The following is a 17,745-nucleotide window of genomic DNA, read 5'->3' on the forward strand; positions in this document are numbered from 1 at the left end:
CGTTCCCAATGGAAGCTTCTTTTTCTCAACACACCACAGGTAATACAAATAAGACAGTCAAATCCAATACAAATTCTGTGGTCAACATTTACAGTTCATCTGAAGAAACAAGAAAATGACTATATTAGCTTTGTAAGCTAGAAAGACATAATAATTTTTATAGATGTTTTTACAAAAATGACCTAACATCTGTTAGGGTTGGGACAAGCCCACATGAGGGGATAGGGAGAGCATTTCCAAGGATTTAGGCATGTGAGACAACTTAGAGATGTGTGGTCAGGGTTTCAGCAGGTGGAGATGCATTTAGCAGAAATGCATGTGAAAGTGCTTTAGGAGGTGGAGTCAACATAAGCAAAAGCATGATTCCCTGATCCAATAAATGAACTAGGCACCTGCAGAGCATTCAGGAAAATCAGCTACCAGGTGTGTAGCAGACATTTTCATGTTCAACCCTGAAAACTCCCGAGTCACCCCCAAGGAAGGTGACTTGTGGACATGAAGGATGGAGAGGTCAATGGGAACAGTTTTGTAGAAGAAACATTCTGGAGTGGAGTGATGGGCACAGAACCTGTGGCCTTTGGGAGTTTAATTTGAGAAGTGAGAGCCTGAGGACCAGAGTGGGCAGATGCAGGAGGCGGGGAACCTGGAGCTGTTGTGCCTCCAGGAAAATGCCCCAGGAAAGTGATTCCATTTTTTTTGGAATCAAACTGATGTCGATTAAAACCAAGATATAACACTCGGGTTTGTGAATGTGCAGGGAATCGAGCTTCCTCTGAAAATGTTCATACTTGATTCTCAGCAGTTTCACATCTGAGAATTTATCTGAAGGAAATGCTTCAGAATGTTTGCAAAAAAGATTTAGCTTCAAGGATAGTTAGCAGTTATTTATAATAGCAAATTATTGGAAACTGCCTAAATATCCAGCAGTAGGGGGTTTGTTAAATGATCACATATACTGTAATATTTTGTAGCCATTAAAATAAATATTCTTATGAAATACTAAATGAAAACACATAGCAATATGTTCATATTAATCCCATTTTGTTTATATATGGGAACTTGTGTCTTTAAGAACACACACAGAAGTCTAGAAAGTAAAAATATCTTGAAAATGTTTTTTTCAGAGTGCTAAGTATAGCTATTTATTTATTTTTCAAATTTATTTGCACTGATTATGATTAAGGATCATAATCATAAAATAGTTTTTTTTAATAAATCATAAAGTTTGTTTTAACTTGTTTTTTAAAAGGTAAAGCAGCCTGGCACTGCAGTGCTGACTGTGGATCTTAAAATGAACTGAGTCATAAAACACTGCAAGAGTAGAGTCTTCAAGGCTTGGCACCATGCTGGACTCAGGGAAGGGAGGTGGACAGTTCAGCCCCTGAAGCTGGGAATGAAGTCGTGAGAGTAATGTGGGAAAGACAGAGGAAGTGGTTGCTTTGTGTCGGGGATTTTGTATTGATTATGTTGAGTTTGGTGTGTAGAGAGAAATCCAGGTGCAAATGTCTAACAAGTTGATGTCATCATCAGAGACCAATCTGGCTGGAAAAACAGAAAGGGGCCATTTCAAAGCAAATATAATATTTTTTCCAAGTGTTTTTATAATTTTATTTATTGATTTTTGGCAGTGCTGGGTCTTTGTTGCTGCTTGGGCTTTTCTCTAGTTGTGGTGGGTGGGGACTCCTCTAGTTGTGTGCCTGGGCTTCTCATTGTGGTGGTCTCTCCTGTTACAAAGCACAGTTTATAGGGTATGAGGGCTTCAGTAGTTGTGGCATGTAGCTCCGTAGTTTGGGTTCCCAGGTTGTAGAGCACAGGCTCAATAGTTGTGGCACACAGGCTTAGTTGCTCTGTGGCATGTGGGATTCTCCTGGATGAGGGATTTCACCCATGTCTCCTGTACTGGCAGGTAGATTCTTCACCACTGAGCCACCAGGGAAGCCCTCCAAGTGTCTTTAATTGAAGAATGTGGGCTTACTAATACTGGTGACACTCTTCATGGGCAATTGGTAAAAACCCTTTGGTTACCCAGAAAAGGCATTCAGACTATAGTTTTGATGACTGAACTGCAGGATAGCCAGAGCCAGATTTTCTTTGAGTTGGCTCTTTCTTTTTGGGGGGCCAGTGGCCAGGTAGCCTCTGGGATCTTAGTGCTCTGATGAGGGACTGAATTCACACCTCCTACAGAGGAAGTTCGTAGTGATGCTTTCTAAGGCCCGCTTGACTTCACATTCCAGGATGTCTGGCTCTAGATGACTGATCACACCATCGTGATTATCCGGGTCGTGAAGATCCTTTTGTACAATTCTTCTGTGTATTCTTGCCACCTCTTCTTAATATCTTTTGCTTCTGTTAGGTCCATACCATTTCTGTCCTGTATCGAGCCCATCTTTGCATGAAATGTTCCTTTGGTATCTCCAATTTTCTTGAAGAGATCTCTAGTCTTTCCCATTCTGTTGTTTTCCTCTATTTCTTTGCATTGATCGCTGAAGAAGGCTTTCTTATCTCTTCTTGCTATTCTTTGGAACTCTGCATTCAGATGCTTATATCTTTCCTTTTCTCCTTGGCTTTTCGCTTCTCTTCTTTTCACAGCTATTTGTAAGGCTTCCCCAGACAGCCGCTTTGCTTTTTTGCATTTCTTTTCCATGGGGATGGTCTTGATCCCTGTCTCTGTCTCCTGTACAATGTCACGAAGCTCATTCCATAGTTCATCAGGCGATGGAATTCCAGTAGAGCTATTTCAAATTCTAAAAGATGATGCAGTCAAAGTGCTGCACTCAATATGCCAGCAAATTTGGAAAACTCAGCAGTGGCCACAGGACTGGAAAATGTCAGTTTTCATTCCAATCTCAAAGAAAGGCAATGCCAAAGAATGCTCAAACTACCACACAATTGCACTCATCTCGCATGCTAGTAAAGTAATGCTCAAAATTCTCCAAGCCAGGCTTCAGCAATACATGAGCTGTGAAATTCCTGATGTTCAAGCTGGTTTTAGAAAAGGCAGAGGAACCAGAGATCAAATTGCCAACATCCACTGGATCATGGAAAAAGCAAGAGTGTTCCAGAAAAACATCTATTTCTGATTTATTGACTATGCCAAAGCCTTTGACTGTGGATCACAATAAACTGTGGAAAATTCTGAAAGAGATGGGAATACCAGACCACCTAACCTGCCTCTTGAGAAATCTGTATGCAGGCCAGGAAGCAGCAGTTAGAACTGGACATGGAGCAACAGACTGGTTCCAAATAGGAAAAGGAGTATGTCAAGGCTGTATATTGTCACCCTGCTTATTTAACTTGTATGCAGAGTACATCATGAGAAACGCTGGACTGGAAGAAACACAAACTGGAATCAAGATTGCCAGGAGAAATATCAATAACCTCAGATATGCAGATGACACTACCTTTATGGCAGAAAGTGAAGAGGAACTAAAAAGCCTCTTGATGAAAGTAAAAGAGAGTGAAAAAGTTGGTTTAAGCTCAACATTCAGAAAACGAAGATCATGGCATCCGGTCCCATCACTCCATGGGAAATAGATGGAGAAACAGTGGAAACAGTTTCAGACTTTATTTTTTTGGGCTCCAAAATCACTGCAGATGGTGACTGCAGCCATGAAATTAAAAGATGCTTACTCCTTAGAAGAAAAGTTACGACCAACCTAGATAGCATATTCAAAAGCAGAGACATTACTTTGCTGACTAAGGTCCATCTAGTCAAGGCTATGGTTTTTCCAGTAGTCATGTATGGATGTGAGAGGTGGACTGTGAAGAAAGTTGAGCACTGAAGAATTGATGCTTTTGAAATGTGGTGTTGGAGATGACTCTTGAGAGTCCCTTGGACTGCAAGGAGATCCAACCAGTCCATTCTGAAGGAGATCAGCCCTTGGATTTCTTTGGAAGGAATGATGCTAAAGCTGAAACTCTAGTACTTTGACCACCTCATGCGAAGAGTTGACTCATTGGAAAAGACTCTGATGCTGGGAGGGATTGAGGGCAGGAGGAAAAGGGGATGACAGAGGATGAGATGGCTGGATGGCATCACTGACTTGATGGGCGCGAGTCTGAGTGAACTCCAGGAGTTGGTGATGGACAGGGAGGCCTGGTGTGCTGCAATTCATGGGGTGGCAAAGAGTCGGACACGACTGAGCCACTGAACTGAACAGAGGGAGTACAGAATCTTAAGCACTGGACTGCCAGGGAGGTCCCCCCATTTTTTTTGTTTTTTGTTTTTTTTTTTGTTTCTATTTTTCTTTTATTCTCCTCACTGGAGTATAGAGTTCACAGACCTGTGGTTATGAGCAGTCCTCGGTGCTCCTACATATCTCAGTCCATTTATCCAAAGTCTACAAATGTTCCTGTTTGCAAAATGGATCAGTTTCAGTGGAGCTGATAACATGGGAACATATACACATTCTCACAGATACAGTTCTCACTTGTGTCCTGATATGTGATGATTTGTGTATGAGAACACCCAGAAATATAGGCACACCTGTTTTATTGTGCCTCACAGATAACACATTTTTAAAAACAAATTGTACATTTATGGCAACACTGTGTCAAGCAAGTATATTGGCACAATTTTTCCTACAGCATTTGCTAACTTCATGTCTCTGTGTCACATTTTTGTAATTCTCACAGTATTCTGATCTGTGATCAGTGTATTTTAATGTTAAAGGCTCAGGTGATGGTTAGCATTCTTTTAGCAATAAAGTATTGAAAATTAAGGTTGCACATCATTTTAATATATAATGCTGTTATACACTTAGTAGACTACAATATAGTATAAACATAAATTTATTTGAACAGAGAAAAAAAAATTCGTATAACTTATTTTGTGATTTTCACATGATTGAGGTTGTCTGAAACCAAATCCAAAATATCTTCGAGTTCTGCCTGTATACACACATGAGCCACATATATACACACTACAATCTGTCTGTGGGCACAGAATGGCCCATCTATATTATACAGATTAGGGTTTAAAATAAGGTACAAAATGTCCTGAGAAACCTGTATTCAGGTCAAGAAACAAGAGTTAGTACTGGACATGGAACAAAAGACTGGTTAAAAATTGGGAAAGTGATCTAGTTTCATTCTTTTACAAGTGGTTGACCAGTTTTCCCAGTACCACTTGTTAAAGAGACTGTCTTTACTCCATTGTATATTCTTGCCTCCTTTGTCGAAGATAAGGTGTCCATAGGTGTGTGGATTTATCTCTGGGCTTTCTATTTTGTTTCATTGATCTATATTTCTGTCTTTGTGCCAGTACCATACTGTCTTGATGACTGTGGCTTTGTAGTAGAGCCTGAAGTCGGGCAAGTTGATTCCTCCAGTTCCATTCTTCTTTCTCAAGATTGCTTTGGCTATTCGAGTTTTTTTGTATTTCCATACAAATTGTGAAATTATTTGTTCTAGCTCTGTGAAAAATATGGCTGGTAGCTTGATAGGGATTGCATTGAATCTGTAGATTGCTTTGGGTAGTATACTCATTTTCACTATATTGATTCTTCTGATCCAAGAAGATGGTATATTTCTTCATCTATTAGTGTCCTCTTTGATTTCTTTCATCAGTGTTTTATAGTTTTTGATATATAGGTCTTTAGTTTCTTTTTTTTTTAAATTTTATTTATTTATTTATTTATTTATTTTACAGATGAATTTTTTTTTTAAATTTTAAAATCTTTAATTCTTACATGCGTTCCCAAACATGACACCCCCTCCCACCTCCCTCCCCACAACATCTCTCTGGGTCATCCCCATGCACCAGCCCCAAGCATGCTGCACCCTACGTCAGACATGGACTGGCGATTCAATTCTTACATGATAGTATACATGTTAGAATTCCCATTCTCCCAAATCATCCCACCCTCTCCCTCTTTAGTTTCTTTAGGTAGATATATTCCTAAGTTTTTATTCTTTTCATTGCAATGGGCCCGGGGATGATCCAGAGAGATGATATGAGGTGGGAGGAGGGTCCAGGATCGGGAACTCGTATACACCCATGGCAGATTCATGTCAATGTATGGCAAAACCAATACAGTATTGTAAAGTAAAATAAAAATAAAATTTAAAAAATAAAATAAAACAAAAAAATATTGGGAAAAGAGTGTGTCAAGGCGGTATATTGTTATTCTGCTTATTCAACTTATATGCAAAGTACATCATGTGAAATGCTGGGCTGGATGAAACTCAAGCTGGAGTCAAGACTGCCGTGAGAAATATCAATAAACTCAGTTATGCAGATAACACCAACCTTATGTCAGAAAGCAAAAAAGAATTAAAGAGTGAAAGTGAAAGAGGAGAGTGAAAAAGCTGGCTTAAAATTCAACATTCAATAAACGACAATCATGGCATCCAATCCTATCACTTTGTGGCAAATAGATGGGGAAACAATGGAAACAGTGACAGACTTTATTTTCTTGGTATCCAGAATCCCTGTGGTCGGTGACTGCAGCCATGAAATTAAAAGACACTTGCTCTTTGGAAGAAAAATCTATGACAAACCTAGATGGTGTATTAAAAAGCAGAGGTATTACTTTGCCGACAAAAGTCCATGTAATGAAAGCTATGGTTTTTGCAGTAGTCGTGTATGGATGTGAGTGTTGGAACATAAGGAAGGCTGAGTGCTGAAGAATTGATGCTTTTGAACTGTGGTGTTGAAGAAGACTTTTCAGAGTCCCTTGAACAGCAAGGAGATCAAACCAGTAAATCCTAAAGGAAATCAATCCTGAATATTCATTGGAAAACTTATGCTGAAGCTGAAGCTCCAATACTTTGGTTACCTGATGAGAAGAGCCAGTTCACTGGGAAAGACCCTGATGGGAAAGATTGAAGGCAGGAGGAGAAGAGGATGGCAGAGGATGAGATGGTTGGATGGCATCACCGACTCAATGGACATGAGTTTGAGCAAGCTCAGGGAGATGATGAAGGACAGGGAGGCCTGGCGTGCTGTAGTCCATGGGGTCACAAAGAGTTGGATGTGACTGAGTGACTAAACAACAACAACAAATTATCTTATAGACATTGTATTATCTTTGTAAGATAATAAAATTAGCTAAACCCACTTTTTCTTATGTTTAATCTCTTTAAAGGTAAATTCTGCTTTGAAATGCCATGATTGATTTAACAGACTAAGATGCAAAACTTTAGAGATTCAAATCAGAAAATATGAAAATTTCCAAGAATTCTGGTTATATTGCTCAGAAAGATTTAGTTGTTCCATTTAAAGCTATGTGTTTTAAAATTTTACTGATTTACAAGTGATCAAAAGCATGTCTTACACTGTCATCAATTCCAGATTCTAAATAGAGATGAAATCATCACTTGGGAAGCTTACTTCAGGGAATTTGGAGTTGGGCTTCCCTGGTGGCTCAGACTGTTCCATCCCTGGGTCAGGAAGATCTCCTGGAGTAGGAAATGGCAACCCTCTGTACTATACTTGCCTTGAGAATTCCATGGACAGAGGAGCCTGGCAGGCTACATTCCATGGGGTCGCAAAGAGCTGGACAAGACTGAGTGACTAATACTTTCTTGTACTTTCAAACTCATTGATAAAAAAGGCCAGTTTCTACATACATATTTGAATGAAGTTTTATTCCTTACCAGCATTTAACCTGCACTGTATAGATTCTTTAACTTTATTGTTAGTCATTTAATTTCTCTCTGCTTTGGTATTAATAAATAGACTGACATGTCTTTTTTTTTTTATTTTTCCAAAATTCAATTGTAGGTATTAATTTTTAAATAAACTACCTTTTGTGCTGCTCTGATGAAAGGTCTCATGTAAATAATAAATTTTCTTTGTGCTGTTTTTAATCTCATTATGTGCATTTGTCTATTTTATATTTTAATTTGTTTTAAGATAGAATGTAATTAAGATATTTGATATCAAGAAGAGATGTCATTTTTTGTACCAAAGAATAAGTCCTCTTAAAAGATCCCTGAGAAAGTGAGTACTTGTTTGTATATAGCACTTATGACTTGTTGACATCTCTGTAAAGTTACCCATGTAATTCTCAAGGTCAGATTACCCAGGCAGTAGGAATAAACCTAATTTAAAAACTGACTTCTTTTTTTTTTAATTTTTATTTTTACTTTATTTTACTTTACAATACTGTATTGGTTTTGCCATACATTGACATGAATCCACCACGGGTGTACATGCGTTCCCAGACATGAACCCCCCTCCCACCTCCCTCCCCATATGCACCACTTAGGAGACTGCTGTTTTTTCGATGCCAGCAGATTTTTTTTTTTAAGTTATCTTCTTGCTTTATTTATGAATGTTAATTACACACATACATACACATGTAAATACACACACCACACACAGTACATGTCTCCCCCTTTTAACCTACTGCATAATGGATACTATGTGATAATCACAGAAAACAAACAATTTTTAGCATATTAAGCATTCCTTCAGGAAATCTGACTTCTCTGGTCGCTCAGATGGTAAAGCTTCTGCCTACAATGCAGGAGACCTGGGCTCAATTCCAGGGTCGGGAAGATCCTCTGGAGAAGGAAATGTCAACCCACTCCAGTTCTCTTGCCCAGAAAATCCCATGGAGGAGCCTAGTAGGTTTACAGTCCATGGGGTCAGAAAGAGTTGGGCACGACGAGTGATTTCACTTTCACTTTCAGGGAAATCTGAATAAAACTACATAAATAAAACTGTAAGAAGGCATAAAAATCACTCACATTTATATTACATATGCTTGGGTTGATGGTGGTCTCAAGGAGGGACACTTGTAAATATCTGCCATTTTTGGTGCCACAATTTGGGGGTTGCATCTGTTATCTAGTGGGTAGAGTTCATTGCTACTATCAAACATCTTACAATATGCAAGATAGTACCCAGATCCCACAACAATGAATTATCTGGACCCAAATGTCACCAAGACCATGCTTGAGAAACTATAGACTACACTTTATATATAATAAAACTTTGAAAATTCGTCTTCAACAAGCAGGGTTTAATTGCTCTGGGTCTCTTTACAGCGTGGCATTGTGGGAAGAACAGGAGCTGGAAAAAGTTCCCTCATCGCTGCTCTTTTTAGATTGTCAGAACCTGAAGAACCTGACATTTGGATTGATGGGATCTGGACAACCAACATTGGACTTCATGATTTAAGGAAGAAAATGTCAGTTGCACCTCAGGTATGCATATCAGAGCATTCTCACATGTTCTTTTAATAAGGTATATAAGTTTAATTGCTTTTAATTTGATTTTTATTTTCAAGTTACATGAAAGGGTTGATCCTTATTTTCCCAATAGAGCATATTTTTAGCATCAGGTATTTTCCATAGATATTTTCATTGGATACCATGTTTTCTTTGTTCATTCATTAGTTCTGTGTGCCTGTGATTTATTTATTTATTTATTTTTATTTATTTTTCTATTCGTTTTTTATTTTTTAAATTTTAAAATCTTTAATTCTTACATGCGTTCCCAAACATGAAACCCCCTCCCACCTCCCTCCCCATAACATCTCTCTGGGTCATCCCCATGCAACAGCCCCAAGCATGCTATATCCTGCGTCAGACAACTTACTGAGATAGATTTCTGGACTCAGTCTTCCTCAGTTGCCACAATTTTATCCACTGATAACCACATAATTCTGAGAATAAAAGGATAAATGGTTTGTCTAGCGCTGGAGAGGTTCCTATAGGGAAACATGACTTTTAAGTGTTTTACAGATAGAGTTTTGCTGTGGGAAATGAGGACATATTTTCAAAGGTGATAATCTGCTTGGAAGACTTTCTGTGAAACTGTTGAGCTTTGAGAATTACAGGGTATATAGATGCTGGGGAGACTTTGACATTTCATCCATTAATAAATAATTTTCACCAGGGAGGCAGTATAGAATAGTGAGGTAGAGCAGGTAACTGAGAAATCTGTCTCTATGTACCTCAGTTTTCTCTGTTTTTTTTTTTTTTAACTTTTATTTTTGCTTTATTTTACTTTACAATACTGTATTGGTTTTGCCATACATTAACATGAATCCACCATGGGTGTACATGCAATCCCAAACATGAACCCCCCTCCCACCTCTGTCCCCACAACATCCCTCTGGGTCATTTAAATTTTATTTTACTTTACAATACTGTATTGGTTTTGCCATACATTGTCATGAATCCGCCACGGGTGTACATGAGTTCCCAATCCTGAATTCCCCTCCCCATATCATCTCTCTAGATCATCCCCGTGCACCAGCCCCAAGCATCCTGTATCCAGTATTGAACATAGACTGGTGATTCGTTTCTTACATGATAGTATACATGTTTCAATGGCATTCTCCCAAATCATCCCACCCTCTCCCTCTCCCACAGAGTCCAAAAGTCCGTTCTATAAATCTATGTCTCTTTTGCTGTCTCGCATACAGGGTTATCATTACCATCTTTCTAAATTCCATATATATGTGTTAGTATACTGTATTGGTGTTTTTCTTTCTGGCTTACTTCACTCTGTATAATCGGCTCCAGTTTCATCCATCTCATTAGAACTGATTCAAATGTATTCTTTTTAATGGCTGAGTAATACTCCTTTGTGTATATGTACCACAGCTTTCTTATCCATTCATCTGCTGATGGACATCTAGGTTGTTTCCATGTCCTGGCTATTATAAATAGTGCTGTGATGAACATTGGGGTACACGTGTCTCTTTCAATTCTGGTTTCCTCTGTGTGTATGCCCAGCGGTGGGATTGCTGGGTCACAAGGCAGTTCTATTTGCAATTTTTTCAGGAATCTCCACACTGTTCTCCATAGTGGCTATACTAGTTTGCATTCCCACCAACAGTGTAGGAGGGTTCCCTTTTCTCCACACCCTCTCTAGCATTTGTTGCTTGTAGACTTTTGGATCATAGCCATTCTGACTGGTGTGAAGTGGTACCTCATTGTGGTCTTGATTTGCATTTCTCTGATAATGAGTGATGTTGAGCATCTTTTCATGTGTTTGTTAGCCATCCGTATTGTCTTCTTTGGAGAAATGTCTATTTAGTTCTTTGGCCCATTTTCTGATTGGGTTGAAAGCATTTCCCCTAGTCAGGAACAAGACAAGGGTGCCCACTTTCACCACTACTATTCGACATAGTTCTGGAAGTTTTGGCCACAGCAATCAGAGCAGAAAAAGAAATAAAAGGAATCCAAATTGGAAAAGAAGAAGTAAAACTCTCACTGTTTGCAGATGACATGATCCTCTACATAGAAAACCCTAAAGACTCCACCAGAAAACTACTAGAGCTAATCAATGAATATAGTAAAGTTGCAGGATATAAAATCAACACACAGAAATCCCTTGCATTCCTGTACACTAATAATGAGAAAGTAGAAAAAGAAATTAAGGAAAAAAGTCCGTTTACCATTGCAATGAAAAGAATAAAATACTTAGGAATATATCTACCTAAAGAAGCTAAAGACCTATATATAGAAAACTATAAAACACTGGTGAAAGAAATCAAAGAGGACACTAATAGATGGAGAAATATACCATGTTCATGGATCGGAAGAATCAATATAGTGAAAATGAGTATACTACCCAAAGCAATCTACAGATTCAATGCAATCCCTATCAAGCTACCAGCCATATTTTTCACAGAGCTAGAACAAATAATTTCACAATTTGTATGGAAATACAAAAAAACTCGAATAGCCAAAGCAATCTTGAGAAAGAAGAATGGAACTGGAGGAATCAACTTGCCCGACTTCAGGCTCTACTACAAAGCCACAGTCATCAAGACAGTATGGTACTGGCACAAAGACAGAAATATAGATGAATGGAACAAAATAGAAAGCCCAGAGATAAATCCACACACCTATGGACACCTTATCTTCGACAAAGGAGGCAAGAATATACAATGGAGTAAAGACAGTCTCTTTAACAAGTGGTGCTGGGAAAACTGGTCAACCACTTGTAAAAGAATGAAACTAGGTCACTTTCTAACACCATACACAAAAATAAACTCAAAATGGATTAAAGATCTAAACGTAAGACCAGAAACTATAAAACTCCTAAAGGAGAACATAGGTAAAACACTCTCTGACATAAATCACAGCAGGATCCTCTATGATCCACTCCCAGAATACTGCAAATAAAAGCAAAAATAAACAAATGGGATCTAATTAAAAGCTTCTGCACAACAAAGGAAACTATAAGTAAGGTGAAAAGACAGCCTTCTGAATGGGAGAAAATAATAGCAAATGAAGCAACTGACAAACAAGTAATCTCAAAATTATACAAGCAACTTATGCAGCTCAATTCCAGAAAAGTTTTCTCTGTCTTACAAGGTAACTAACAGTACCAATCCCTTGAGCTGAGGTGACTAACTGTGAAGTGCTTCACATACCCCCAGATGTGACTGCTGTGATGGTGGAGCTTGGAATTGGCCATTGGCCAGTCTTTTCCTGGACTCTGATTCTGTTTTCTTTTCTTTTGTGTCTTAAAGAAGTATAATTTTCAGGGAGTGTTTTGGAGACTGGATTATATGCACAGTAGACATGTCTGTCATTCCTTGTGGTTAATTCACTCAACATAATTTGGTGAATATTTACTGGGAAAATACTATCCTTCAGGTATATAGCCAAAGTCATCCTAGATCCTGTGTCCTCATCTTCCATCCTGCACTCTGTTTTGACAGACTCACTGATTTAAAAAAAAAAAAAGTATTATCATTATCGTCTTTCTAAATTCCATATATATGCATTAGTAGAGAGGGAGAGGGTGGGATGATTTGGGAGAATGGCGTTGAAACATGTATAATATCACATAAGAAACGAATCGCCAGTCCAGGTTCGATGCAGGATACAGGATACTTGGGGCTGGTGCACTGGGATGACCCAGAGGGATGGTACGGGGAAGGAAGTGGGAGGGGGGTTCAGGATGGGGAACACGTATACACCCGTGGTGAATTCATGTTGATGTATGGCAAAACCAATACAATATTGTAAAGTAAAAAAAAAATAATAATAATAAAATAATAAATAAATGATAAATGGTTAAAAAAAAGGATTTGAATTTTTTAATATACTTGATAATCATCTGCTCATCAAAGGAAGCTCAGAAAAAATACCCTCTTGAGATGAAAAACAGAAAGGAGATGAGACAAAATGAGCCAGGTAATTGTGCTTCCTGGAATGTGGGTGTAATGTGCCCTGAAATGCCTGTTTATTAGGAAGCATATAGAACATGGCACCCAAAGGGAAGGAGAATGTGGGCTTGGGTGCAGCTGTTGCTACCTACCCGTGACCTCTAAAATACCTGGAATTACTCTTAAGTACTTTTGAAATCAAGATATTCTTTTCAGACTGTAGTGAAATGCCACCTCACAGCCTTTAAGATGTCTGCTCTGAAAGAAAAGAGAGATAGAAAGAGAATGACAAGTGTTGGCAAAGATGTAGAGAAATTAGAAACCTTATTCATTGCTTGTAGGAATGTCAAATAGTACAGCCACTATGGAAATCAAGTTGGTGTTTGCTCAGAAAAGTTAAAGATGAATTGTCATATGACCTAGAAATCCTACTTTAGAGTATAAAGCCAAAAGAATTGGAAGAAAGGTCTTGAAGAGATACCTCTACATGCATGTTATAACAGCATTATTCTCAACAGCAAAAAGGTGGAGGCACCCAAGAGTCCACTGACAGATGAATCAATAAAGTGTAGCGTATATACATAGAGTTGAATATTATATGCCCTTACAAAAAGAAGAACATTCTGACACATGCTATAACACAGATGAACCTTGAGGAAATTAAACTAAGTGGAATAAGCCAGTCACAAAGGACAAATACTGTATGACTCTACTAATGGGAGGTACCTAGAGTACTGAATTCATGGATACAGGATGTAGAATGGTGGGTGCCAGAAGCTGCTGAGAAAGGGGAGTTGTTAATGGGTACAGATTTTCAGTTCTGCAAGATGAAACGAGATCTGTGGCTGGAAGGTGGTGATGGTTGTACAACAGTGTGAATGTAATTAATACCAGTGAACTGTGCACTTAAAGGTGGTTAAGCTAGTAAATTTTATGTGTATTTTACTACAATTAAAACAATATTATTCGAAGGTGTTCATTCAAGAAAAATGGGAAGAAATTTTTACCACATTCAGTCCCCAGCAGGGTTCAGGATGGGGAACACGTGTATGCCCTTGGTGGATTCATGTTGATGTGTGGCAGAACTAATACAATATGGTAAAGTAATTAGCCTCCAATTAAAATAAATTTTAAAAATAAATTTATATTAGAAATTTTTCTTCTGGCTATTAGATTTATGACTTGTGGTTACAGTAGAAAATAAGTGAGCTTAGATTGCCAAGTTTTATGTTTTGATGGTATTCCTCTCTGAAGTGGTCAAGTGAGATGATCAGTTAACAGAAAAAAAGGGCATGTGTGTAAAGTCCTTGGATACAAGGCTTTAAAAACATGCCCTACATTATTTTTAATGCTTCTCAACAGGAAAAAAAGTTGTATGCTTGTGTACATAAAATAACACTATAAGTAAATATCATTAGATTATTCTTGGCTCTGCTAATAATGTTTGGAAGCACATCCGAACAAAGACCAAGCAAACCTTTGCCTCAACATGTTTTGGTTCTGTCCTGTTGGTTTCCACCCTTCCTTTGAGTATGCTCTATATGTACATTCCAGACAGCATGTTTACAAAATAGTCCTAAGCTTTGTATCCATGATTCTTGCCTTGGGAACCCTATCAATGGTATGGAAAGGCAAAAAGATAGGACACTGAAAGATGAACTCCCCAAGTCGGTAGGTGCCCAGTATGCTACTGAAGATCAGTGGAGAACTAACTCCAGAAAGATTGAAGAGATGGAGCCAAAGCAAAAACAACACCCAGTTGTGGATGTGACTGGTAATAGAAGCAAGGTCTGATGCTGTAAAGAGCAATATTGCATAGGAACCTGGAATGTTAGGTCCATGGATCAAGGCAAATTGGAAGTGGTCAAACAGGAGATGACAAGAGTGAATATTGACATTCTAGGAATCAGTGAACTAAGATGGACTGGAATGGGTGAATTTGACTAAGATGACCAGTATATCTACTACTGTGAGCAAGAATCCCTTAAAAGAAATGGAGTAGCCATCATAGTCAACAAAAGAGTCTGAAATGCAGTACTTGGATGCAATCTCAAAAACGACAGAATGATCTCTGTTCATGTCCAAGGCAGACCATTCAATATCACAGCAATCCAAGTCTATGCCCTGACCATTAATGCTGAAGAAGCTGAAGTTGAACAGTTCTAACAAGACCTACAAGACTTTTTAGAACTAACATCCAAAAAAGATGTTATTGGGGTCTGGAATGCAAAAGTAGGAAGTCAAGAAACACCTGGAGTAACAGGCAAATTTGGCCTTGGAGTACAGAATGAAGCAGGGCAAAGGCTAATAGAGTTGTGCCAAGAGAACACACTGATTACAGCAAATACCTTCTTCCAACAACACAAGAGAAGACTCTACACATGGACGTCACCAGATGGCCAACACTGAAATCAGATTGATCATATTCTTTGCAGCCAAAGATGGAGAAGCTCTATACAGTCAGCAAAAACAAGACCAGGAGCTGACTATGGCTCAGATCATGAACTCCTTATTGCCAAATTCAGACTTAAATTGAAGACAGTAGGGTAAACCACTACATTATTCAGGTATGATGTAAATCAAATCCCTTACGATTATACAGTGGAAGTGAGAAATAGATTTAAGGGACTAGATCTGATAGACACAGTGCCTGATGAACTATGGACAGAGGTCCTTGACTTTGTACAGGAGATAGGGATCAAGACCATTCCTAAGAAAAAGAAATGCAAAAATGCAAAATGGCTGTCTGAGAAGGCCTTACAAATAACTGTGAAAAGAAGAGAAGTAAAAAGCAAAAGAGAAAAGGAAAGATCTACCCATTTGAATGCAGAGTTCCAAAGAACAGCAAGTAGAGATAAGAAAGCCTCCCTCAGTGATCAGTGCAAATAAATAGAGGAAAACAATAGAATGGGAAAGACTAGAGATCTATTCAAGAAAATTAGAGATACCAAGGGAACATTTCATGCAAAGATGGGCTCAATAAAGGACAGAAATGGTGTAGACCTAACAGAAGTGGAAGATATTAAGAAGAGGTGGCAAGAATACACAAAAGAACTGTACAAAAAAGATCCTTATGACCCAGATAATCATGATGGTGTGATTACTCACCTAGAGCCAGACATCCTGAAATGTGAAGTCAAGTCTGCCTTAGGAAGTATCACTACAAACAAAGCTAGTGGAGGTGATGGAATTCCAGTTGAGCTATTTCAAATTCTAAAAGATGATGCTGTGAAAGTGCTGCACTCAATATGCCAGCAAATTTGGACAACTCAGCAGTGGGCACAGGACTGGAAAATGTCAATTTTCATTCCTATCCCAAAGAAAGGAATGTTCAGACTACCACACAATTGCACTCATCTCACACGCTAGTAAAGTAATGCTCAAAATTCTCCAAACCAGGCTTCAAAAGTACATGAACACTGAACTTCAAGATGATCAAGCTGGATTTAGAAAAGGCAGAGAAACCAGAGATCAAATTGCCAACATCCGCTGGATCATTGGAAAAGCAAGAAGCTTCCAAAAAACATCTATTTCTGCTTTATTGACTATGCCAAAACCTTTGACTGTGTGGATCACAATAAACTGTGGAAAATTCTGAAAGAGATGGGAATACCAGACCACTTGACCTGCCTCTTGAGAAACCTGAATGCAGGTCAGGAAGCACCAGTTAGAACTGGACATGGGATAAATGACTGGTTCCAAATAGGAAAAGGAGTACATCAAGGCTGTATATTGTCACCCTGCTTATTTAACTTGTATGCAGAGTACATCATTAGAAAACCTGGGTCGATGAAGCAGAAACTGAAATCAAGATTGCCAAGAAATCTTGATCAAGAAATATCAATAATCTCAGATATGCAGATGACACCACACTTATGGCAGAAAGTGAAAAGAACTAAAGAGCCTCGTCATGAAAGTGAAAGAGGAGTGTGAAAAAGTTGACTTAAAGCTCAACATTCAGAAAACTAAAATCATGGCAACTGGTCCCATCACTTCGTGTGAAATAGATGGGGAAACAGTGGAAACAGTGACAGATTTTATTTTGGGGAGCTCCAAAATCACTGCAGGTGGTGATTGCAGCCATGAAATTAAAAGATGCTTACTCCTTGGAAGGAAAGTTATGACCAACCTAGACAGCATTTTAGAAAGCAGAGACATTACTTTACCAATGAAGGTCTGTCTTGTCAAGGCTATGGTTTTTCCCGTAGTCATGTATGGATGTGAGAGTTGGACTATAAGGAAAGTTGAGTGCAGAAGAATTGAATCTTTTGAACTGTGGTGTTGGGGAGGACTCTTGAGAGTCTCTTGAACTGCATAGAGATCCAACCAGTCCATTCTAAAGGAGATCAGTCCTGAGTGTCCCATGGAAGACTGATGCTGAAGCCAAAACTCCAGTACTTTGGCCACTTGATGTGAAGAGCTGACTCATTTGAAAAGACCCTGATGCTGGGAAAGATTGAGAGCAGGAGAAGGGGACAACAGAGGATGAGATGGTTGGATAGCATCACTGACTCAACGGAGATGAGTTTGGGTAAACTCCAGGAGTTGGTGATGGGCAGTGAGGCCTGGCGTGCTACAGTTCATGGGGTCATGAAGAGTCAGACATGACTGAGTAACTGAGCTGAAATTGTATCCATGTAAATTCCACGTTATATGCCTT

General features: G+C 38.7%; 1 protein-coding gene across 1 annotated transcript in view; it reads left to right on the forward strand.

The window, feature by feature from the left end:
- The window catches only part of LOC138446670 (ATP-binding cassette sub-family C member 4-like), a 161,567-nt gene that overhangs the window by 106,973 nt on the left and 36,849 nt on the right, over positions 1-17,745 (forward strand). The window contains exon 25 of the mRNA XM_069601899.1: positions 8,998-9,156. Within this exon, the coding sequence (XP_069458000.1) occupies positions 8,998-9,156 (159 nt within the window). The remainder of the gene's footprint in view (positions 1-8,997; positions 9,157-17,745) is intronic.

The sequence above is a fragment of the Ovis canadensis genome, chromosome 10, assembly GCF_042477335.2.
Source record: "Ovis canadensis isolate MfBH-ARS-UI-01 breed Bighorn chromosome 10, ARS-UI_OviCan_v2, whole genome shotgun sequence".
NCBI classification, from domain to species: Eukaryota; Metazoa; Chordata; class Mammalia; order Artiodactyla; family Bovidae; genus Ovis; species Ovis canadensis.